The following is a 25576-nucleotide window of genomic DNA, read 5'->3' as shown; positions in this document are numbered from 1 at the left end:
AAAGGCATTTCAAATGCTTCTTTGTGTAAAAAGCTCCTGGGACAAGGCATTTTGGTGTGTCCAAATAGCCACCCAGTCCTAACTTATGGATACCCAGGGCTCATCCAGACGACTGTATAATGTGTAACATGATCGCTTTGTGTATTCATTATTTTTTGGTTGTCCATATGACACCGTGCGCTTTTGCGCATTTTCGCGCGGTTAAATCCACTTTGGCATTACCGGGAAAAATGCGATTTGCTTTTTTAAACCAGTAATCATCCGCTGCAACATTAGGGGCTCGGATGCAATACCGCGGTTTATAGGGATGTAGGCGGTCCATGGGCGGACCTTGGGCGTGTTCCAGTACCCCTTCCGTCATTACCATCCAATAATGAATTTTCACTTGTGCGCATGTGCGCGAATGTGCTTGGAAAAGCCTGGGAAACTGAACCAATCAGAGCCACGTACTTCCCAGATGTGGAAATGCGCATTTCCGCATTTGCGCACAAGCAGGTACTACAGTGCACTGGGGAAGGTTTGGGATAGGAAGCGCTGCAATGTAGCAAGCTCAGCGCAGCGGGAGGTGGTGGCGGCTACATTTCCCCCCCTTCTGGCAACATTGTTAACAAGCCAGGGCTTGGGGGAGGGGGATCTCCGCTTCCCCCCCTCGCACCCCCTCCCACCCAGCCCCCAGCAGCATTTCCTAGCTAAGGAACCCCGCGAGGCTGCTGGATCCCTTGATTCTTGGGGGCTGCTGGTGGTGGTTCCCCTCCCCCTTTTGCACACACACACACATTTCCCTCTCCTCCTGCCGCTGCCATTTCTGCCGGACCTGGGGCTGATCCTGCCCTCCGGAACCTATTGCTCGCGCTTGGACCTTTCCGCTTGGACGCAAGAGCGCAAAATTTGAATTTACGAGCCAGCGAGCGGGCGCAAGGCAAGGGCAGAGGCGGGAGTGGCTGCAGTGATCGCCTCTTTTCCCTCCTCCTCCTCCTCCGTGTCCCCTCCCTTTCCAGAGTTTTGGAGGGTCCCCATTAAAAATGTGTGTGTGTGTGCAAAAGGGGGAGGGGAGGCCCTGGACTAGGCACCACCACCAACAGCCCCCAAGAATTGAGGGATCCAGCAGCCGCACAGGGGTCCTTAGCTAGGAAAGGCTTTTGGGGGCTGGGTGGGAGGGGGTGCGAGGGGGGAGGAGGAGATCCCCCTCCCCCAAGTCCTGGCTTGTTAACAGTGTTGCCAGAAGGGGGGGGAAATGTAGCCACCACCACCTCCTGCCGCGCTGAGCTAGCTACATTACAGCGCTTCCTATCCCAAACCTTCCCCAGTGCAGCTGCTGTGAAGTAGCCTCCTCCATCACCACCCTGCAGGAGCCGAGGAAGCTTGGCATGGCTTGGGCGCTGCTCAGGCTCCTGCTGTTCCTGGGCTCCAGGGTAGCACAGGACCCTGTCCAGGTGCCTGTTGGGCTCCGGCTGCCCTCAACTGCACAAGGCAGAAATGTAATAGCTGTAAGTGGAGCTGTAAAAGAGCCAAAAACTTGGTGAACTCCATTACAGCCACTGTTACCAAATCAACAGGAACTTCAAACTTTTGCGCTCTTACATTCAAACGTTTTTTGCTATAGCGTCTCAGGCACCAACAACCATGGACTGGATGAGAGCTAATAAACTGAGACTCAATCCAGACAAGACTGAGACACTGTTGGTGAATGCCTTCCCTGCCCAGATGGTGGATGCTTACCCTGTTCTAGATGGGGTTACACTCCCCTTGAAGGAACAGGTTCGTAGTCTTGGGGTTCTTTTCGATCCTTCCTTGTCTCTGGAGGCGCAAGTGGCCACGGTGGCACGGAATGCATTCTACCACCTTCGGTTGGTAGCCCAGCTACGCCCCTATCTGGACAGGGATGACCTTGCCTCAGTTGTTCATGCTCTGGTAACTTCTAGGTTGGATTACTGTAATGCGCTCTACGTAGGGCTGCCCTTGAAGACAGTTCGGAAGCTTCAGCTAGTGCAAAACGCAGCAGCCAGACTGCTGACGAGGACCAGCCGGTCAGCGCATATAACACCTGTTCTGGCCCTTTTGCACTGGCTCCCTATTTGCTTCCGAGCCAGATTCAAGGTGCTGGTTTTGACCTATAAAGCCTTACACGGCGTGGGACCGCAGTATCTTGTGGAACGCCTCTCCCGCTATGAACCGACCCGGTCACTTCGCTCAGCGTCTAAGGCCCTCCTCCGGGTACCAACCCATCGGGAAGCCCGGAGGACAGTTACTCGATCTAGGGCCTTTTCTGTAGTGGCCCCCGAATTGTGGAATAGCCTCCCCGAAGAAATACGCCTGGCGCCGACGCTTCTATCTTTTCGGCGCCAGGTTAAGACCTGGCTATGCTCCCAGGCATTTTAAAGCGTTTAATGTTACAATTTTAAATCTCTTTGTTTCAGTTTATTTATTGTGATATTTTGTATTTCTGTAATTTTAAGCTTTTGTACACCACCCAGAGAGCTATTCGCTATGGGCGGTTTAAAAATGAAATAAAATAAATAAATAAATAGAGACTGGTGGTCTACCTTCCTAGACATGACACGCAGTTCTGGAGTAAGAGGTAGAATTGCCAGCCATGTGTATCTCCAGAATGTTTACTATGCATAAAGGCAAAAACACATACATTTGTTTTTGCATAATATCGCAAATACAAGCAAAAAAATATATGCCAATTATTGGCATATAAGCACCTGGAGACACACACCCCTTCCGGCCCTGCTCCAGAGTGGCGAGCGGCAAGGAACTCCATTACAGCCACAGGAAATTCAAACTTTTGCGCTCTTATTGTGCTTCGTTGCAAAGGGGGAGAGAAGCCTATGCCATATTTTGTGGACCAATTGGCTGATAGGGGGGAGTGTTATGGGTGGAGCTGGGAAAAAGCAAGAAGTACGGGTCCTCCCGCTGCATGTGCGGGCACAAAAAAAGCATTTTTTTTAAATTGAGAAAGAGCGAACAAGCAGGCAAATTGAGGACTGTCAGATGACAAACTGGATATGGAAAACATGGATTATCCCGCTCCGTTTGGATGTGCCCCCAGTGGACATAAGTGGACAGCCACATAACATTTAATCAATGAACCAAGAACACAAATTCAGATTGAATGCCACTGTAACACTGACTAGAGGTATGAAATTTTAGTGAAATTCAATAGAAACAGTAGAACATAGGGGCACGTTACACAATAATTCTTAGGGTTCTTACAAACCACCACTCTTGAAAAACGTCTAACAAAATCTCTCTCCATGTACACTGTGATATCTGTTCCTCTGTATCTTCATTCTTTTTTCTTTTTCTTTCCGGAAGAATTTTGCTACAGCAGGGTGTGGATCAAAAGCAGCAGTTTTTAACTATAATGTGCTTTTTAATTCATCATGTATTTAATGGTGGGCCTGCAGGCTAGTGAAAATTTTGCTAGGCTAGTAACTTGTGTAAATGAACCACTTTTGCCGCAATCCAAACGTCAAGGGCTTGTACATGGTACAGAGATTTCCATGTGCAAGCCACTGAATGAAAAAGTGGACACTCAGTAACAATTCCTTTAAAACTGCCCTGCCCCGTAACACAGAAAGCTAGCAGAACAGGGAGCAAGCTGATCTAGAACCATTCATGATACCGGTCATGAAAAACATTCAGGCTGTTTGGGGTTTTTTTGTTCAGGGGAGCGTTCAAAAATGGCATCTCCTACCTACAACCTGAAGTACCCCCCCATCCACTTTACAACGTGAGGATCTCACTACCATGTTCTGCTACCATTCAGTAATGTAGTGGCCAATTCAGAAGTGCAGAGTCACTTGATGATAGTCACAGCCACACACCGCCACCCTTTTTTTGCTGCTGGGTTGAGATTGAGATCCTTGTGGATGCCTTTTCACACAACAACAGATGTCCCTAGGAGCCAATAAGCATGAAAAGATAGTGTTAGCTACTGAGAAGAGTCTTCTTAATAACTGACTCACCTCCTTGCACTCTGATTGGGTCCAATTGGCAGGAAAGGACAAGGAGGCTAGTTAGAAGACTCTTCTCAGTGGCAACGTACTCAACTTTCACGCTGATTGGCTAGTAGGATGCTGGAGATATAGGAACCCTGCTGGGATACTACTCCCAAAAAAGTAAGAGGCCTAAGCCCCCACTAGTCCCTGGACAACTACACCGCTGCTGCCATTAAAGTGCTGTTCCAAGAGGTACTCGCAGAGATATTAGTGGCAGGTTTCAAGCAAGTAAACTCAGCAACACCATTTCAGCGGAAGGCTGGACCTTTCCCCAAGCTCTGTTCCACAAGAAGGTCTAACTTTTGCCTGGAGAAATGAAGCCACTTGGTTGGATGTGTCACCACCACCACCCCAAGCCCCTGCAGGGAGCGCCCCTGAAGCCTCCATTCCTTCTGTTAAAACATGGTGGAGCAGTCAGCCTCTGACATCATCTGGGGCTGGGGACTCACTGGGATGCTGGAAGGCAACTCAGGCCTTGAATTCTTGAACTGCAAAGGGTCGGAGGCTCAGAAGGCTACAAGCAGGGAGAGGAGTTATGACTTGGCTAAAATTGGAAGAGTCAGGAGGTGGGGTTTAAGAAAATGTCCTAGGTATCAAAACACTGGGCTATGCGTTTAGGGCCACATCCCTCCCAGAGCCAAGCGCCGTCACTCCTGCTCCCACTCCCCCTCCCTGAACATATAACTTGTCTTGCTTTAACATCACCTCTGCTGGTTTCCCGGAGGTACCTACCACTGATACGGTACTGCAGCCGACTCTTGTCTCGAAGGGTGATCCCTTCTGTAATCTGTTAAAAACAAGATGCAGAAAAACAAGAGGTCTCTGTTAACAGGGCTTGTTTCAGGGGTCTTTATGGAGGTACAGAGAGGTCTGTTTTGTGGGAAGGGAATGTCACAAACAAGTTTAATGCAGGACCAAATTTTAGGCACTGGATCAAACTAATACATGATCGACCTACAGCACATGTCAGTCAATGGTAAACTGTCAAAATCAATTTAAATTACAACGAGGAACAAGGCAAGGTTGGCTGCCAACCCATTATTATCTGCCAGCCATCTCAGGGAAAATCCAGGAATCTGGGGAATCCAATAAGGATTAAATCAGATAAAAAATTTATTATATGCAGATGATATAGTCTTAACATTAACAAACCTTCCACTATCCTGTCGGAGTTTAACAATAATATTAAGAGAATATTATTAAGAGAATAATATTAAGAGAATACAGACAAATCTGAATGGATAGGAATTGGTCTAGACTCTAGAGGAACAAAAGAAAAGAGAAGTAGCTTTTCAAATGAACGGTTCCATGGCTAGTTAAACCGGTGACATATTTAGGAATCAAAATTACTCAAGACTTATTACATGTCGTTAAAATAAACTCTAATAACCTCCAAATAGCAGTTGCAAAGATGAATATACTGCCAAAATTGCTGTTTTTATTTATCGATAAACCACTACAAATCATAATAAACATTTTAAAAACAGGGAGTAAAATAACACTGGATTTTGTGTGGAACAAAAAAACCCAAGGATAGCAACTGAGGTTCTGTATAAACCAATTGAACAAGGAGGTATGATATTACCTAATATAATAGATTATTACTATGCAGCCAAACTGGCCACAATCAAATAATGGATGAATTATGACTTTAACGTAGAATTCCAAAGTTCGGCACAATTAAGATATGGTCCCAGGCTATGGTCTGAAGGCACATGAGGCAGCACCCTTCTGAAGCTAATCAGGGTCAGGTCTGGTCAGTGCATGGATGAGAGACTGCCTGGGAACAATATGTAAGCCGCCTTGGGTTTCAATCATGAAAAGAAAGGTGGGGTATAAATGTAATAAAAATAATAAATGTAAAAGAAATTTTATGGTACCAAAAACAATAATGGGTTGAAAAAAATAGAGAAAATCCCATCAGCTTATACAACATTATGTGTTTGGTATAAATATAAAAATAAATTTTCACTTGGGTTGTCACCATTTACATCACCTTTCTATAATGAGTTCATATCCCATATGCAAGGTATGACTGGTGACTTAACCCAAAGGTGTTCTTCAAATCTGGATACAATACAAGTTTTATTATCAGAAACAGGTGTTAAATCTTATAATGAAATTGCAAATAGACTGAATTATTAACAACAACTATTTCAATATTGCCAAATTTGTGAAGCTATTTTAGGTCTCCTAATAAAATATGTCCCATTAAGGGGAAAAAGTAAATTTGAGTATCTGGTATCCACTGGTACAAATGAAAACTGAATAGGAAAAATCTATAAAGCGCTAACAGAAACAAAAAAGATCAAGAAAACTTTTATTAAAAAATGGAATAAAGATCTACAACAGGAGATAGAAATGGATACATGGATATGGAGAAAAATCCCTCAAAAACTTAAATCTACAGATTTGAAAGAAAATCATTTTAAGCTTCAGTATCTGTGGTATCACACAGAATTTCTAAAATATATCAACCAAATGCTTATAAATGCTGGAGATGCAATCATAATAAAGTTGACTGTTTACATATTTTTGGCAATTTTAAAAAATTCAAAAATATTGGGAAAATATACTAAAATACATATACAGAATAACTGGATATAGATTACCCTTTGGACCATCTAGACAGCCAGTGTGGTGTAGTGGTTAGAGTGTTGGACTATGACCTGGGAGACCAGGGTTCAAATCCCCACACAGCCATGAAGCTCACTGGGTGAGCCTCAGAGGAAGGCAATGGTAAACCACCTCTGAATACCACTTAACATAGGATCACCATAAGTTGGGATTGATTTGAAGGCAGTACATTTACATTTTTTTGGACCATATATAATTTTATTCAATCTTTTGAAAGATGTAGTTATGGAAACAGATTTAGAAATGATTGCAACACTATTAATACTAGCAAAAATTGAAACTGCAAAGCAATGGAAGCATCCCAAAGTCCCATCAATTCTTGACTGGTTTAACAAAATCTGGGATACCATCAACTTGATAAAAGTAACATATTATTTAAGAGGAAAAACAACCAAATAAATTTATAGAAAACTGGGCCATTTTTATTATTTTCTGGAATCAAATGTATCAGGAGGATAAGCACCCATACAAATTATTTTCTTTGTTTTGATTTATCTAATATATATAACAGTGTTTATTTATTTATTTATTATTTGATTTATATCCCGCCCTTCCTCCCAGCAGGAGCCCAGGGCGGCATGTTTATATTTCTGTTAATATATTACATATAGAGATATTAGTAATGCTTTTTTGTTATACATATATATAAGATGTAAGAGAGGTATCTTTGTAAAAAGTTTTTTTCTTATTTTTTCTTTCTTTTTCCTTTTTTTGTAATATTTCTTTTATTTTTTTCTTTACTAAAGATTATTATCAAAAATTAAAACAAAATATAAAGACAACTTAGGACAGTGTGGTTCTGCTCACAGAGCTGATCCTGGAAATGCTGGGTTGGCCTTTTCTCATGGCCCAGCTGCCCCTCTGGACCAAGGACGGATACCAGTCCCCATTTCTGCCTTTTGGGAATGCCTTGTTACCCTTTTGCTAGTGTGAGTTGCTCGCATTCTTATTCTCCAGGCGTTTGTTGCCTCCCCAAAGTCTAAAGAGGCTGAATCTCCATAGGAAGTCCAACCCATGATGTCTCTCTTCTCCCTCCTCTGTTGGAGGGAGGATGCCTCTGAAGGCCCGTCACTGGGGAGCACAAGTGAGGAGAGTGTTGCTGTTGCACTCAGGTCCTGCTCGTGGGCTCCCCTTCAGGTTGGCTACTATGGTCCATCTAGGGCTCAGGGGCCCAGTTTCAAATACCCTTCAGCCATGAAGCTCACTGGGTTACCTCACTTCGGGCCCTCCACCAAATCTTAGCCTTACCTACCTCACAGGGTTGTTGTGAGGGCAAAATATCACGTATATTGCTTAAGCTCCTTGGAGAAAAAGTGGGATAGAAATATAGTAATATAAATACAAATAAATAAAAAATATTTTGAACTGTTGATAACAGATTGAAGGACAGTTATGTGTTTTCCAAGCATATGCAGCAGGATCCTTTCCTGCCTTTTACAATGGAGGACGGGCTCTTGCAAAATAAATGAAGAGAGCAAGCAACAGATGGCAGAGCAGAGCCTTCAGCAATTCCCAACAAAGGCGTTTGGGGTGGGGGAGAGGGGTAAGGCAGTGATTACTGACCTGGGCATGGGGGCGGGGGCTACAAGAGAAATGTCAGGGAACGTGCTTCCTCCAGTGGACTCCACAGTGTAGCCTGAGGCAAGGCACAACAATTCAGCCATAGGCTGCATCCAATAGCGTTGCTGCTGCTCAGTGGATGTCAGCAGAACAGGGACGGAAACCCTTTCCTGCAATTTCCCCTTCCCCCTTCCAATTGGTTCTGGAGGGTCCCCTAACCCTCTGGATCAGGTTTTGGGGTGAGGGTGGGGCTGTAGGGGACCGGTAGGGGGAGGGGGAAATCAGTGAAAATTGCTTCCTTCCCCATTCTATTTAAGGAAGCCCCTCTGTCAGCTGAGTGACACCACTAGATTCAACTCTCAGGTCCCCCAACTGTAAAACAGGAACACAAATCATGCAAAAAATAAAATTAAAACAAAACAGAATTTTTAATGTTTTTTTCTTCGTTATCACTGTTTCTCAAATTTTCTCTAAAAACAACAATCTTATGAGGTAGGCTAGGTGAAGAGTGACTTGGTCAAGACATCCCAAAGAAGCATCCTTTTCTTTGTTTATTGGGTAAACATTTTTAAGAAAACAAAACCTGATTATTGTATACAATCATTTGCTGCTGATGTGAGTTCAGTTTATTTATTTATTAACAAGAACAGACAGATGGGGAGGAACCAGAGGTGGCAGGATCTGTCCATTTAGGTTCTCTGTTTCTCATTTTTCCAATATTAAATTCAGTTCTCCACATTTCTTCAGCAATTTGCAAAAACAAATTAAATCCTCATGAAAATTCTTCAGCGGTTTAGTGAAAATTTCTCCTGCTAAACACACTTTTGTATGCAGTTTTGACTAATGTATGCATTTTTGGAAGCAGTTTATCCTAATATGATGCATTTTTGTATGTTATTTCCACTAATACATTAATTTTTATGTACATTTCCCCCTAGCATTGTTTGGGTTTGACCTTCATCACAAAATTCAGGTAAGTGTGAATTATGAAGGATGGTTTCGTTTTGTTTTCTCTTGGAAACAATGGCAAGTAAACCAAATTGAATTGCTGTACCATCCCCAGAGGAATTCGCCTTATATGAGGTTGGCCCATTTGTCCCTTGAGCTGTTCTACCCAGAAAAAGCGGGGGAGGGCTGGTCTGCATGCAAAGTGGGTGCCCTACTGTTGAACCACGGCTCCTCTTTGAGGGTCTGTCCCTGAGGAGCTTACATTAGGGTGGAGTGTGATAGAGGGGAGCTGAAGAAGAAAGGAAAGGAAAGCAGAGGAAGGCTGTTTGTTCGGTTTACTTTAGATGTAGTTAGGCTTAGTTTCAGTGGGAAATGAGAGGGCTAATTATTATTGATCAAAAATAATAAACCATAAGAACATAAGAAGAGCCTGCTGGATCAGGCCAGTGGCCCATCTAGTCCAGCATCCTGTTCTCACAGTGGCCAACCAGGTGCCTGGGAGAAGCCCGCAAGCAGGACCTGAGTGCAAGAACACTCTCCCCTCCTGAGGCTTCCGGCAACTGGTTTTCAGAAGCATACTGCCTCTGACTAGGGTGGCAGAGCATAGCCATCATGGCTAGTAGCCATTGATAGCCCTGTCCTCCATGAATTTGTCTAATCTTCTTTTAAAGCCATCCAAGCTGGTGGCCATTACTGCATCTTGTGGGAGCAAATTCCATAGTTTAACTATGCGCTGAGTAAAGAAGTACTTCCTTTTGTCTGTCCTGAATCTTCCAACATTCAGCTTCTTTGAATGTCCACGAGTATTATGAGAGAGGGAGAAAAACTTTTCTCTATCCACTGTCTCAATGCCATGCACAATTTTATACACTTCTATCATGTCTCCTTTGACCCACCTTTTCTCTAAACTAAAAAGCCCCAAATGCTGCAACCTTTCCTTGTAAGGAAGTCGCTCCATCCCCTTGATCATTCTGGTTGCCCTCTTCTGAACCTTTTCCAACTCTATAATATCCTTTTTGAGATGAGGCGACCAGAACTGTACACAGTATTCCAAATGCGGCCTCACCGTAGATTTATACAACGGCATGATGATATCGGCTGTTTTATTTTCAATACCTCTCCTAATTATTGCTAGCATGGAATTTGCCTTTTTCACAGCTGCCGCACACTGGGTCAACATTTTCATCGTGCTGTCCACTACAACCCCGAGGTCAGTCACCGCCAGTTCAGACCCCATGAGCATATATGTGAAATTCAGATTTTTTGCTCCAATATGCATAATTTTACACTTGCTTATATTGAACTGCAATTGCCATTTTCCCGCCCTATCCAGAGGTTATTAAAGAAAATCAGGTGCTCCCTGAAGGATACTGCTATGTCTTGGGCAACTTACTCTTCACCTAACCTACCTCACAGGACTTTGAGATACAGATGTAACAAAAGATGTCACTTTTCTTCCCATTCTGCATATGAGGAATACTGAGACCAGGCTGCAGCATCTTGCCCAAGGGCACACAAAGAAGTTTCTGGCAGAAGCCAAGAAAATCCCAGTGATGAGTCAAGGCCTCCTTACCTTCCCCATTGGTAGCACATACAACAGCGCTTGCAGTGCTATCCAGGCCACGACCAGCACAAAGTCCTGGGGGTCCCACAGGGAGCGGAGCATGGGCAAAGCTGGGAAGAAATTCAACAGGCTGGCCTGCTCCGTCCTGCAAGTCAGCAGCAGGTAGAAGACGGTGGTGGGCATTAGGAGGATAAGGAGGGCAGCCCCTGTCATGAAAAAAGATGAGAGGGTCAGAAAGGGAGGGGAGGATTAGCTGAGACAGACCCCAGCAGTCCCATACCATAGGGTACCATACTGTCCCAAGCCTCCTAACAGAGGAGAAGAATCCTATATGGCAAAATTGCTCTCTTTCCTTTTGATTCCTACAACAGAGCAGGTAGAAATGTAAAAGGTGAACATTTGTTGTTTTCAGCTGTGGAGATGTCATGATGGCAAAAAGCTTCACCTGTTGAATTTCTCCTTGTTCTTTAGCTTTTTAAAAGGAGCCCTGCCAGAACAAATAATAAGGAGGCAGCATCTGACTGGCGGTTGGACGCAATCCTCTCGCCTCCCCTTGGCCCACACACCTCCCTTCCCCACCCCATCTGAGAGACGACTGTGGCTTAATTATAGAACTGTAGTTCTCTGAGTTAGTAAAGGGAATCTCTAAGACAGCATTCTCAGCTGCCTACAAAACTACAGTTCCCAGGATTCTTTGGGGGAAGCTGTAACAGTTAATGTCCTGGTATAAAACCGATATATAGTTTTTGTGCCCTTTATCATCGAAGAATGGGAACCAGCAGTTCTGTCTGTCTCCGTCCTTCCTCCTTTTCTAATCTTTCCCTCCAATAATAATGACAAAGGGTGGGTGTGTCCCCTTCCAACAGCCCCACTTCCGAGTTGTTGACCCTTTGATCAGCTCTACCTCCTCCTGTGTCTTTAGCAGCAGCTTGATGTGCAGAGATTAGCAGACATTTACCTTCAGGATGTGAATTCAGTTGATCTCAGCCATTCAAGCTGCTGTTAAAAGGCACAAGAACAGGCCCAGCTAGGGTCAGTTGGCTACTTCTGAAATGAAGGAAAGAGCCAAGGACTCCTCCTCATTCACACAGTGCAGAGTTAAACTGTAGAATTCACTGGAACAGGATGTAGGGATGGCACCAACCTGGATGGCTTCAGAGGAGAATTAGGCAAATTCATGGGGTTGTCTCCAATACTAGTTTTATTCAGAGCAGACCCATTGAAAGTAAAGGACGTGACTAACTTAGGTGGATTAATTTCATTGGGCCTATTCTGAGTAGAACTTAGTTGAATACAACCCATGGAGGATAAAGCTATCAGTGGCTACTAGCCACAAAGGTTATGTTCTCTGTCCACCATCAGAGGCAGTATGCAGTGTACCACTTGTTGTGAACCACAAGTGGGGAGGGGCTGTGTTGTGTTGCGGGCTTCCCTTTGGGGTGTCTGGTTCGCTGCTCAGAGGCTAGGATGCTGGACTAGATGGGCCACCTTTGGCCCAGTTTCTTATGGCTCACCATCTCTCCCACTTTCCAGGACTCTAACCTCAGACGCCCTGCAGTTTCTGAACCTTGGGCCTTTAGCCATCCTCTAACCACCATTCAGACCACCACAACCTGGGAGGCTAAGAGTACAGACAGAAGGCTAGCTATCTGCAGCACTTCCAAAGGCCCTTCAAGTGAGAAAGCTATTCCAGATTTAGATGGGGGCAGGTGCTTGCAGAGGAATCAGGCAAGTCTCTTCTGCCTCCTCACCTAGAACGCCTCCAAATTCCAGCTCTTTTGTGCAGGGAACCCTCAGCCGGTCCATTGTCCTCTTCAGCTGGTGCAGACCAGAGAGCGCCTGTTGAGAGTTGCCACTACCAGTCAGCCCTGCACATTGGTCTGCTTAGGCAAGCAGGCCGTCTTCAGCCGCCACACCTGGACCTAGGGGAAGAATGTGTATAGATCATGTTCCAGGGTGCACAGTTGAGCTCCTTGATACTCCCTGAACATCCCCTCAATTGTCAATTGTCAAGCTGATTTGACTCCCCTCTTAATTTAAGCCATTTTCTTCTAACTAACTGTGCAGCAGGGTCTCTTCAATGGAGTGCTCCCACCCAAGTTCCACTCTTTTTTTTAGAAATTAATCACCAGCAGAGCCCTACGCAGTGCAGAACTCACCAGAGCCAGCCAGCTAGAGGCTGGGATTCCAGAGCAAGGGCATGTATTTCAGACTGGCAACTGTCCTGCTAGAAATCAACCACTAGCCTACCTTACACTGCTGTTGTAAGGATCACTGAAGCCTTTTGAACACATTGGAACAGGCCTCTACAAGTACAATATATTATTATTTCTTGAGCACATGTAAAATGCCTCTCACAGGAAGATGCCTTCTCTGGACTCAGACCATCATCCATCTAGGTCAGCACTGTCTACACTGGCTGGCAGCAGCTCTCCAAGGTCTCAGACCAGGCATTTCCTAGCCCTACCTGGAGATCATTGCATCTACCTGGAGATCTTCTGCATACAGAACATGGATTTGGCAAGTTAACTCCCTCTTCCCATCCCATCCAATCTGCAATCCCAACATACCTTTACTCAGGGTGAACACCTGGGAGCAATATTTCAAAAGCAGATCCAAAGTGGACCCCCTTCCTCACCTCCCAGCCCTTGGGGTGCTGAGGGCAAAAGTGGATCAAACTCCACGCCATTCTCCTGCAGTGCTAAACTGGAGGTATCACACACCAGGGCGGAGCCACAACGCCTATTGAGGGTCCTGTCAGTTTCACCATTTAGCATTAGGAAGACCCTCTACCTCAAACTCTCAGCCCACCTTTCTGTCTCCACTGGAGAGGCCAATCAGACTGCAAACTCCTTTGTTGGGGCATCTAAGCGCCTGTGACACCTTTGTCCTCCTCAGAAGTGACAGAACTGCTAACCATTGCAACAGATGGTTGTTCTATATGTATTCAAGAAATATCGTTGAGCAAATTGGAGGCTTTTCTGCTATGTGACACACATCCTCAAACCACCCCTGAATTACCTCATGAGGTACATACTTGAATATAAGGATGGCCTGGTGGATCAGACCAGTGGCCCATCTAGTCCAGCCTCCTGTTCTCACAGAGGCCAACGAGATGCCTGTGGGAACCCAGCAAGCAAGCAGGATTCAGCAACTAGTATTCTGAACCATAACGCCTGCAACTGTGGAGTCAGATCATAGCCATCAGGGCTACTAGCCATGGATAGCCTTCTCCTCCTCCGTGAATTTGTCTAATGCTCTTTTAAAGCCATCCACGTTGGTGGCCACCACTGCCACTTGTGGGAGCAAGTTCCACAATTTAACCACCCACTTTGTGAAGAAGTACTTTCTTCACACCTGTACCAGTTTGTATAAATGTGTTCTAACACACAGGATTCAAAATCTAACACAATTTTAGTGGCACTTACACAAGTGTGTCTTCCCCCCAAAGCACCCACAACCCCAATATTTTCTTTTTTTTAAAAAAAAAGCAAAAATAAGATCATTAGAAAAGAAATATTTCATTTATATATGTAAATATGAAACATAATTATAACTTCATAGTATCATGTATTCATACACAAAAGTCCATTGTGGTTTAAAGGGCATTGTATATCCTTATTAGGGGTCTTTGGTTACTATTATGTTTTAAGCAGAATGCCAAATTATATGAGTGAAAATAGCATTATATAAGGCTGGAATTTTACATTCCAGCGATTAACAGACTCCATTTCTCAATAAATCAGCTTGGTGCACATCCTTCAGCGTCTCTTTTATAATATGTAAGTTTTGTCAAAAAGGCTTTTTCCCATATGGGTTGACATCATTGCAAGACGTCAGCCGGCTCAGCTGATTTCAAGTGTCCTGGTAGGGCTAATCTGGCTGCAATGATCATTTGCAAGCCCCCGATCTTCTGCACTTATGCGCTGCCTTTTTCCTTTTGTGTATTACAGGAGCACAGGAGGCAGCCTTACAGCGAGTCAGACCACTGGTCCATCCAGACCAGTACTGTCTACACTGACCGGCAGCGGCTCCCCAGGGTTTCAGGCAAGGGCCATTCCCAGGCCCTACCTGGAGATGCTGCCACTGGGGTTGAACTCAGGGCCCGCATGAGCAGCAAATGCTCTGTCCACGGAGCTGTGGCCCTTGGATACATTTGTACCCCAGAGTGAGCTGAGCTTCAAGCCTGCACCTCGTGAGTAATTCAGAAATGCTTTTAATAAGCACTACAAGGGCATCCAGGCCATATGGCAGCCTTCCAAATCACCTCTGAATCACCTCATCAAGCACCTGCTTGAAACCTGTGCCATGCACCCTGACACAAACGATAAAACCTGTCAGGATTTTGTGCATTAGGACACAATGGACAGCCATCTGTCGGGAATGCTTTGATTTGGATCCCTGCATTGGACTTGATGGCCTTATAGGCCCCTTCCAACTCTACTATTCTATGATTCTATGACACACTGCTGCACTTTTGGGGTCAGAAACGGTGGTACTTCTGAGGAGACAAACCTGTCATGCACCTCAGTGCATTCCAAGAGAGAAATGCCAAGATGCTTTCTAGTCACAGCCTTCCAGGTCAGGCTGCAGGATCCAACCCTTAGGAGAAACTGTCGTGCCGGGTCAGGCCACTGGTCCCCGTGCCTGTACTGGGAGACCCTGGCTCGGTCTCCAGGCTTCACACGGGAGTCTCTGGCGACGCTGCCAGGAGATGCTGCCGTCCGAGCGGGACCTTCTGCGCGCAAAGCGGCTGCTCCGGCACCGAGTTAGCGAAAGGGAAGGGCCACGAAGGGCCGATTTAGACAGGCGCAAAGAAGGCTGCCCGGTGCCGCCAGGCCTCGGCCCGCTTGCCCAGCTCACTCCGACGGCAAGGGGGCTCCGGGGGCTTCCTGCGCCCGCCGCCGCGCCGCGCCACGATGCTTCGCCTCGGGAGCGCTGCTGCTTGAACGGCGAAGGCGAGGCGGCCCGGCTGGCGGCTTTTGCGACGGTGCCCAACCCCGCGGCGGGGCGGGCGGCGGGCAGGCTCCCATCAACCGCCTGGCCCGCAGGCGGCAGGCAGGCAGGCGGAGGAGCCAAGGGCCGCTTGAGGGGGGGCAGGGAGTCGCCACCCCCCGCAACCCTCTTTTGCAAGCGCGCAGGCGACGCGGCCAGCCGAGCCGGGACCCCGCGGGAGGGAGAGGAGGAGGACGCCCCCACCCCCTGAGGAAGGCTTACCCAGCAGCAGCAGCAGTAGCAGCGCCTCCGCCGGCGCCTCCTCCCGGCTCAGCGTGCCAGCAGCCCGATCAGCAGGCGCGAGGACGGGGCGCACCTGCCCTCGCCACTCCACCTGCCCGTCCTCCCTTGTCCTCCCTCCTCCCTTGCATCAGGCCAGACGAGCCTCCTCTGCCCATTCTGTCGCTATCACGGGGCAGCCAATCGCATCGCAGGGGAGGAATGACGACTCAGGCCGAGGACCTATCAGCATCTAGGAGGAGGGCCCCAGTCTGGGAGGACGGGAGCGCGCGGGATTCCCCCTCGCAAACCCTGGAGCTGTAGGTGGTCAAAGGTCCTGGGAGGGATGCCCGCCCTCCAGCCCGCCCAGCCCGCCCTCCAGACAAGCCCTCCAGCCTCACACACGGGAAGCAGGTTTGACGGAAAGCTCCAAGCACGCATCTAAACAGGGGACGCCGGACAAAGCGCTTGGCTGATGAACTGCTTCTCGCCTCTGCTCAGCAAGCAATTCAGAAGGCTTGAAAAGACATTACACCACATCTCCCTTTCATAACAAGAACACATACATTAGTACAATCATATTTAGCGTATATCAAAACACGAAAATACAAAATCAAACAAATTGCTACAATGGGGCCAGAGGCCACCAGTACTTAGCCCACTGCTGAGGATGGTCTTTACCACCATCCTTCCTCCCGGGACATAGTCCCTAAATCTTGCTGGTGAGATGACAGGTCTGCCTTGAGATGTTACACATACAGGATGCCTTTCTTGAACAGGACAAGCACTTGTCTCCTGAGGTACGATGTTGTCCTCATTAGCGTCTTTAGCGGCACTTCATAGTTGTCAAGAGGATCATCCAGTTGAACATCCTGTTCCATGGCAAGAGATTAAGCCTGCCCTGATGAACCACCACTCTTCTCAGCTTTACATGGCGTCTATTGTGCCGATACTTGTGTCCATCTCATGTCATTACTTGGTATGAATGAGGCTGCTCACATTTCTCTGACAGGAGCAGGGAGCCAGTCTTCTTCAGACTCTACCAATACTGGAGCTCCATCTTCTAGGGCCTTGAGGTGCTTTGTTTTTGTCTATCCTGTATTTTCTGAAGGTTTCTGCATGCATCGGTGGTATTGGGATACAATAAATTGGTTGTTACTGGAAGCTACCTCTGATGCATCCTACCCATCAACATTTGAGCAGGCAAATGTAGCATTCCGGTAACTGATGCATTACGATATTCCAGCATGCCAAATGTGGGTCCACATGAGCATCTTCTGCCATTTTAATCAGCCGTTTAAGAGACTGGATTGCTCTTTCAACCATTCCATTGGATTGCAGATACCCTGGGCTGCTGAAACACTGTTCAAACCCCCAATCACAAGCAAACCATTGAAACTCTTTACTAGCAAAGGGCATATTATTGCACACCACACCAGGAATGTCGCTCCAGGAGGAGTAAATACAGTCCCCAGGATTCTTTGATGGGGGAATAACAGGCTTTCAGTGTATGCAAAGGTGGGGGGAATCCACAAACTGTGCCCTGCGGCAGGGGCAGCCACTTTGCTCAAGCTGGGGAGGTTTGGGGAGACAGCAGGAGACCTCATGAGGGCTCCGCTGTCACTGCTCTGAGTTCTGTCAGTGATGGGTGGAATGTGCTGATGAGCAGGAAACAGGATGGCTGAGCATAGGAAGAGTACAAAACACAGCCTGCCTCAATGCACTGGGCAACGGAAGGAAATAAAATCCAGAAGTTGAAAAGGCTTTGAAATTGGGAGGTTCGTGTGGGTCTGCCCCAAAATCACAGGATTCTCATTCATCTGTTTGCACAAAGCGTACATGACCACCCTCCCCATTTTTAGCCTCGCAACCATCCTGTGAGGTAAGTTTGGTGCTAACAAGTATTAGTTCCCAGCACCCTTAACAAACTAGGGTTCTCAATATTCTTTGGGGGGAAATGTGCTTTAAATGTATCTTGTGTACGCAGCCTTAGATCATGATCATTACAAGAAAACCTGTGAGGGATTTCTTTTTCATCAAAAAGCCCATGAAGGACTACACAATAACCTTTTAATTAACGTTTAGCTTGATTCTGCATCTCGTCTCTGCAGCAAGAGCACAGCACCGTATGCAGAGAAGTGCATTAGCAACATCAGTTCATGAGCGAGAAGAAGATATTCAATTGCCAATCACAGCCTCATAAGCAAATGATTGTCTCAAAACGTTGTGTCAGAAAGGGGGGGGGCAACCACAACTTTATACCATAGTATAGCCTTCACCTACCTGCCCCCCCCCCCATGTTTTGGGTTGCAAGGAATGACACCAAATGGAACTGACCATTTGGGGCTGGTGCAAGGGCAAGGATCCCACTCTATTTTATAGGACATTGGGCCCAATGTCCTGTAGAACCCTGCAGAGTTGCATAGCGGAACGGAGAGTATTGAGCGAGCTTATGTGTGTGTGTTTGAATCTTTGCTAAGATTCTAACTTGCCTGCAAATTAGTCAGACAGAGACTTTAAACTTTAAAATAAGAAAGAACTACTTTATTCTGGAAGTAAATGCTTGATAGGAAAGAGTTCTAAATCTAGCTAACTAGCTATGTTGGAGCAGCCGGCACTGGTCCCAGTGCTAGCCCTCATGCTGGTTGAGAGGAGAGACAAAGGAATATGTCTGCTCCCCTCTCGAGAAAGAAGAAAACGGGTGGAAGGAGGGAACTGGGATCAACATCCTTTGCATATCAGTCTAGCAGGAAGGAAGAGACAGCAGGAGATCAAAGGACAGGTATAGCCTAGCAACCAAGAGGTCTACTCTCTAGCTACGCCTTTAGCCCCATGCAGCCTCAGCCCACAAGTTGGAGTTGAACCCCATATATTCCAACATATTTGAGGTGTTTGTCTGCCTCTGGGGACATGAGTGGTAGTGCTAAGTTGTGATTGTGTGCACTGGTTTTTGCCCATACTTGTATTTTGCTGGTTCCTGGACTGGTCAGGGTGTGAGAATGGCTCAAGCCTGGGGGTTTGGTACCTGAGTGAGAGATGGGGGGAAGTTGGGTTGTTTGCCAGGTGAGAGCAAATTGATATTATTGTTAGGGTCTGCCCTATTCTTATTGCCTGTGTTGTGATTGTTGTGAGAGCATGGAGTGGTTGTGTGTTGTGGTAGGGAGTGCTTGAAGGTGTGTGTGGGAAGGAAACAGAATGAGGAGGGTCCACGGATATCAGTTATCCCAGAGATGAGGGGGAGGGGAGGGAGGCATGAGAAGTGGTGGCAGAGGAATGGCAGAATACAGGCTATCTGGATCCATTTCAGTCTGGCTGCAGGCCTAGTTTGGGGGCTGAATTGGCCTCATTTACCCTGATGGTAAAAGCCCTCCTTGGACCCAGAAAATTTTAACAGCTATAGGCCAGTGGCGAATGTCCCATTCCTGGGCAAGATCCTGGAACGAGTGGTTGCTGACCAGCTCCAGGCGTTATTGGATGAAACCGATTATCTAGATCCATTTCAATCGGGGTTCAGGCCCGGTTTTGGTACTGAGACAGCCTTGGTCGCCCTGTATGATGACCTATGTCGGGAGAGAGACAAAGGGAGTGTGACTCTGTTGATTCTCCTTGATCTCTCAGCGGCTTTTGATACCATCGACCATGGTATCCTTCTGGGGAGGCTCGCGGAGTTGGGAGTCGGAGGTACTGCTTGGCAGTGGTTTCGCTCCTACTTGGCGGACCGTCTCCAGAGGGTAGTGCTTCGGGAACATTGCTCGACACTGTGGGTCCTCCAATATGGAGTCCCGCAGGGATCAGTCTTGTCCCCCATGCTTTTTAATATCTACATGAGGCCATCAGGAGTTTTGGAGTGCGTTGTCATCAGTATGCTGATGACACGCAGCTCTACTTCTCCTTTTCATCTTCTTCAGGTGAGGCTGTCGATGCCCTGAACCGATGCCTGGCTGCAACAATGGACTGGATGAGGGTTAACAAGCTGAAGCTCAATCCAGACAAGACTGAGATGCTGTTGGTGGATGGTTTCTCTGATCGGATGGTGGATATATACCCTGTCCTGGATGGGGTTACACTCCCCCCAAAGGAACGGGTTCGTAGTCTGGGAGTCCTTTTTGACTCTTCCCTCTCACTTGAGGCTCAAGTAGCCTCGGTGGCAAGGAATGCGTTCTACCAACTTCGGTTGGTAGCCCAGCTATGCCCCTATTTGAGTAAAGAGGACCTTACATCAGTGGTACAGTAACCTCACGCTTAGACTACTGCAATGCGCTCTACGTAGGGCTACCTTTGAAGACTGTTCGGAAGCTACAGCTAGTGCAAAATGCGGCAGCCAGACTGCTAACAAGGACCAAGCGGTCCGAGCACATAACACCTGTTCTGGCTCGCTTGCACTGGCTGCCAATAAGCTTCCGGGCTAGATTCAAAGTGTTGGTATTAACCTATAAAGCCTTATACGGCGCAGGGCCACGATACCTGTTGGAACGCCTCTCCCGATATGAACCGGTCCGTACACTACGTTCCACAACGAAGGCCCTCCTCCGGGCCCCGACTCATAGGGAGGCCCAGAGGGTGGTGACAAGATCTAGGGCCTTCTCGGTGGTGGCCCCCGAATTGTGGAACAGTCTCCCCGTGGAGGTGTGCTTGGCGCCGACGCTGTTTTCTTTTTGGCGCCAAGTGAAAACCTTTCTTTTCACCGAAGCATTTTAATTTAGTTTAACTTAAATTTATACAAATTGTTGTAATTGATTTTTGATTGTTTTTATGTCCTGTGGTATTGTATTATGATTTTACTGTACTTTGTTCACCGCCCAGAGAGCTATTGCTAGTCGGGCGGTTTATAAGCTTAATTAATAAATAAAATAATAAAAATGAATGACCTGCTTTGAGAGCAGGACGGAGGGAAGGCATCTCTCCTCTTGCTTCTTGATCTTTCCACAGCTTTTGAGACTATTGACCACGGCATCCTCGTGGACCGGCTCTGTGGGATGGGTATTGGGGGCACTGTTTCACGGTGGTTCCACTCCTACCTGCAGGGCCCTGTCCAACCCCCCCCCCCAGTGGAGGAGCCAGAGGACAGCCTCTGATGGAGACTTAAGATTTGGGGCAGGACTGCCTGGGGGGGACATGATCCTTTCAGAGCAGTTAAGGACAAGCAAGGGACCTCTGTCTGCTAGGGGAAGCAACTCTGTGGCAAGAGGCGGTGGTTTGCCTCCTTGGACCAACCCAGCCCAGTTCAGTCCAGCCCCTGGTGCTCAGGTGCAGTTTCCTCCCATAGGAGCTGAGATGCTACCTCAAAAGTTACAGTGAGGAAGAAAGAAATCAGGCAGCCAGCAGCATCCATTTGCCCAGAGGCTCCCCAACCTGAAGGTAAGTATCTCATGTTCAGTTAACCCCTTGGCATGCTTACGTTCCACTTTGCAGACCCAAGAGGCCCTCACAGTAGTTCATGGCATATGTCTTTGTGGTGCCAGGATGATTCTGATGCCATTTCCTGCCCTCTCCCTTGGTGTTGCCCTTCACCCTGTGCCCGCTAGGCTGCAGGGTTCACTGAGGTCCTTTGGGGCCAGGTATTGGAGCTGAGCAGCTGGACCTCACTCAGCCAGTAATTCCCTACACGTCCTGCCTCCGGCTTGGTTCTGTTTCCATCTTCTCTTGTACCCACCGTTTGTTTTTCCTTACCTCTACAGGAGGCCATTATCCCTCTGGAGCTGTCCAGTCTGTGTGGCACCCAAGAAACAGAGAAGATGACATCCATACCCTGGATGCTCAGAATGCGCCACGGAGACACCCTTCCACATTACAGCCATCATCTGTAGCCTGAGCTGGGCCCTGAAGACGGCCTGTCTCTTCATTGTAATTTGCGTGCCTGAGCCAGACCTCCCAAGTCCTGAGACTGTGAAGTCCTAGCTCTGCCACACATGCTGCTTTCCCTGAGGAAGTCCCCACAGCCAACTGCAACCTGAGAACAGCCATTACCACCTCAAGCAACATCACCGGCATGGTTTATTTGTATGCCGCCGTTCCATGCTCAAGGCGGGGCAGCTCACAACATGAAAAAAGTTACACAATTCAGCATTACAAAACAAAATTCAAACACTCAAACAAACAATAAGTTAAAGAGAACATTAAGAAATATACAATAAGTTGAAACAATACCCTTGTAATTTGTAATAAGGTTCAACAATAATACAAAAACATAATTCCAACAGCAGCCAAAATAACTGACCAGCAGAACTAAATTTTGGCCCCAACAAAAGCCCCTAAACAACACCCGACAGTCCAGATGGTCTCTGGCATCTCCTGGCAGTAGCAGCTTTCAGGGCCGGCGACAGGTATGACTGGGCCCTTGGGCACCAGCCTGCCCTGGGCCCATGGCGCCATAGCCCAAGCCCCCTCATACAGGTGGTGTAGGGCTAATAAGCTCACCCAGACACCTCACCTACCTCTTCTGTCGCTGTGAATGATGTGTGCACTATGCGTGCATGCCTACCATCAACCAAGATGGTGGCAGGGGCGTCAGCCCATTAGGGAAGCCTCTACAGCCATCTTGGTTGATGGCAGGCATGTGCGTACATGTCTACCATCACAGGATGGTGGTGGGGGCATCAGTCCCTAGGGAAGCCTCCACCACCGTCTTGGTTGATTTACATGTCATTTACAAGGACGGGAGAGGTAGGTGGGACATGTAGGCTTACTGAATCCCACGCTGACTGTATGGGGGAGGTGCCTGGGAGATCCCTTTCCGTGATCTGCGGCAGGGTTGAGAGCCGATGCTGCCATGGATCACAGAATGGGAGCGCTACCCTCCCACCCTAAGGAGGGTCCCTTCAGGGAACCTCTGGGCCTCAGGGGCCCTCGGACACTGCCCAACCTGGCCGCCCTTAGGAGCTGGCCCTGGCAGCTTTGACTGCTGCAGCTTTTATCAGTCTGCCAGGGTCCCACCCACCCAGGTCAGGTGGAAAGAGGCAAGCAAGCAGGGAGAGGGTCTTGTAACACTTACAGTCAAGGTGGTCTCTGGCACAGTCAAGGTGGCCAGAGAGGTAACCCAACCCTTAAAGATTCCCTTTATTGATTTTCTAGACTCTCCTGCCCCCTTCCTAGCTTCAGCTGGTTCAAAATGCAGCTGCCAGGATGTTAACTAGAAAGAGCCACTTTGAGCACATTATGCCTGTGCTAAAAGAGCTACATGGGCTCCCAGTTTGCTTCTGAGTACAATTCAATGTGCTGGGTTTGACCTTTAAAGCCCTAAATGGTTTGGGACCTAGGTGTCTGTCTGCCGCCTACCCCATATTAGTCATGCCCATTGTACGAGAGCCAGGAAAGAGGGTGTGTTGTGAGTTCTTTTTTTTTTTTAATAATTTTTATTCAAATTTTTCCAAAAACAAACAAAACAAAGTCAAAAAAACATAACAATACAACAACAAAAAATGAAAATAAAATAGTTGACTTCCGATTTGTCGCAGATCAGCTATAAGTATATAATATACATCAAACCTGTCCCTTAATATATACATACAGAATCCCTTTTCTCCATAGGCTGTCTTAATTAATCGTCAAATCCCAGTATCATCATTTTATTTTGATCTTTCAACAAAAAGTCTAAGAGAGGCTTCCATTCCTTAAGAAATGTATCTGTCGATTTTTCTCTAAGTAAACATGTCAATTTATCCATTTCTACTAAGTCCATTAATTTCAATAGCCATTCTTCCATTGTTGGTGTTGATTCCATTTTCCACTTTTGTGCATATAATAATCTTGCTGCCGTAATCATATATAATATTATTCTTCCATATTTCTTTTCTATTTGTTTATCCATAAAACCCAATAAAAAAATTCTGGTTTTGACTGAATATTTATCTTTAGAATTTTTTGCATCTTCCTACCTATCTGTGCCCAAAATGATTTTGCCTTTTTACATAACCACCACATATGATAAAATGATCCTTCTTGTTGTTTACATTTCCAACAAACATTAGAAACATTACTATACATTTTTGACAACTTTTCTGGAGTCATGTACCAACGGTACATCATTTTATAAAAAATTTCTTTAAGATTATAGCATAGTGTAAATTTCAAACCTTTTTTCCACATATTTTCCCATTGATCTATTTGTATATTATAACCAAAAATTTTTGCCCACTTTACCATACACTCTTTTACTTGTTCTTCCTCCATATCCATTTTCAATAAGAGTTTATACATTTTCGCAATTATATTTTCATCATTTGTGCACAATCCTATTTCAAAATCAGATTTACTTATTTCAAACCCATACATTTTCTTGTCCATTTTATATCTTTCAAACAATTGTAAATAGGCAAACCATTGAAAACTATATCCTTCCTTTGTCAGTTGTTCTCTCTCTTTCATTGTATATTCTCCATGTACATTTTCTAATAGTTCTTGATAAGTTAACCATTTCTCTTTTCCAGCCATTTCTCTTCTATAAAACGCTTCTTGACTTGAGACACATAATGGTATTTTCGAATAAAACCTTGGTTTATATCTATTCCATATTTTCAACAGAGGACGTCTTATAAAATGATTGTTAAAGTCTGCATTTACTTTTACTTTGTCATACCATAGATATCCATGCCATCCCCACTTCAAATTATGGCCCTCCAAATCCAATAGTCTTTTATTCCTCAGTAAGATCCATTCCTTTATCCAGACTAGACAGCAGGCAGCAAAATAAAGTCTCAGATTTGGTAATCCCAGTCCTCCTCTTTCTTTGGCATCTTGTAGTAGTTTAAATTTAACTCTTGGTTTTTTTCCTTGCCATACAAATTTAGATATCTTTTTGCCATTGTTTAAAAGGTAAATCAGAGGCTATTACAGGTATTGTTTGAAACAAAAACATCATTCTCGATAATACATTCATTTTTATCACAGATATTCTACCCATTAATGACAGTTGTAGTTTATCCCATTTTAGCAAGTCTTTCTTAATCTCTGTCCATAATCTTTCATAATTATTATGAAACAACTTTGAATTTTTATTTGTCATAATGATACCTAAATATTTCAACTTTTTCTCTATTGTAAAATCTGTCTTGTCCATTAACTCTTTCTGTTCCCTTAAAGTTAAATTTTTCACCAACATCTTTGTTTTTTGATTGTTGATCTTAAATCCTGCTAACGGTCCAAATTCTTTTAATTTGTCCATCAATACATTAATTCCTTCCAAAGGATTTTCTAGTACAATTATCAAATCATCAGCAAATGGTCTCAGTTTATATTCTTCTTTTTTTATCTTTAATCCCGAAATTCTTTTATCTTGCCTTATATCTCTAAGCAGCACTTCTAAGACCAAAATAAATAAAAGGGGAGATAAAGGACATCCCTGTCTTGTACCCTTTTGTATTTCACATGAATCCGTTAAATCTCTGTTAACAATTATCTGAGCCTTCTGAGATGTATAAATCGATCTAATCCATTTTATAAAATTGTCTCCAAAATCCATTTGCTCCAAAACCTGAAACATAAATTTCCAATTCAAATTATCAAATGCTTTTTCAGCATCTAAAAAAATCAAAGCTGCTTGTTTATCATTTCGTTGTTCTAAATATTCCAAGACATTCAAGACATTCCTGACGTTGTCACGTAATTGTCTTTTAGGTAAAAACCCTGATTGATCTTCCTGAATAAATTG

The 25576-nt window shown here is 45.8% G+C and overlaps 1 protein-coding gene across 2 annotated transcripts in view; it reads right to left on the bottom strand.

The window, feature by feature from the left end:
• TM7SF2 (transmembrane 7 superfamily member 2) overlaps positions 1-16191 on the bottom strand; it is a 32254-nt gene extending 16063 nt beyond the window's left edge. Inside the window, exons 1-4 of one of the 2 annotated variants that reach the window (XM_061606628.1) lie at positions 15934-16191; positions 12468-12638; positions 10726-10922; positions 4740-4794 (exon numbers count right to left, since the gene is read on the bottom strand). In XM_061606628.1, the coding sequence (XP_061462612.1) occupies positions 4740-4794; positions 10726-10922; positions 12468-12522 (307 nt within the window). In that variant the 5' untranslated portion in view covers positions 12523-12638; positions 15934-16191. The remainder of the gene's footprint in view (positions 1-4739; positions 4795-10725; positions 10923-12467; positions 12639-15933) is intronic. The other variant, XM_061606629.1, reaches the window with a different exon arrangement.
• Positions 16192-25576: the final 9385 nt, after the last annotated feature.

The sequence above is a fragment of the Rhineura floridana genome, chromosome 22, assembly GCF_030035675.1.
Source record: "Rhineura floridana isolate rRhiFlo1 chromosome 22, rRhiFlo1.hap2, whole genome shotgun sequence".
In the NCBI taxonomy this organism is placed as follows: Eukaryota; Metazoa; Chordata; class Lepidosauria; order Squamata; family Rhineuridae; genus Rhineura; species Rhineura floridana.
The sequence above is the reverse complement of the archived record's forward strand: the minus strand, read 5'-3'. Positions and strand labels throughout refer to the sequence as shown.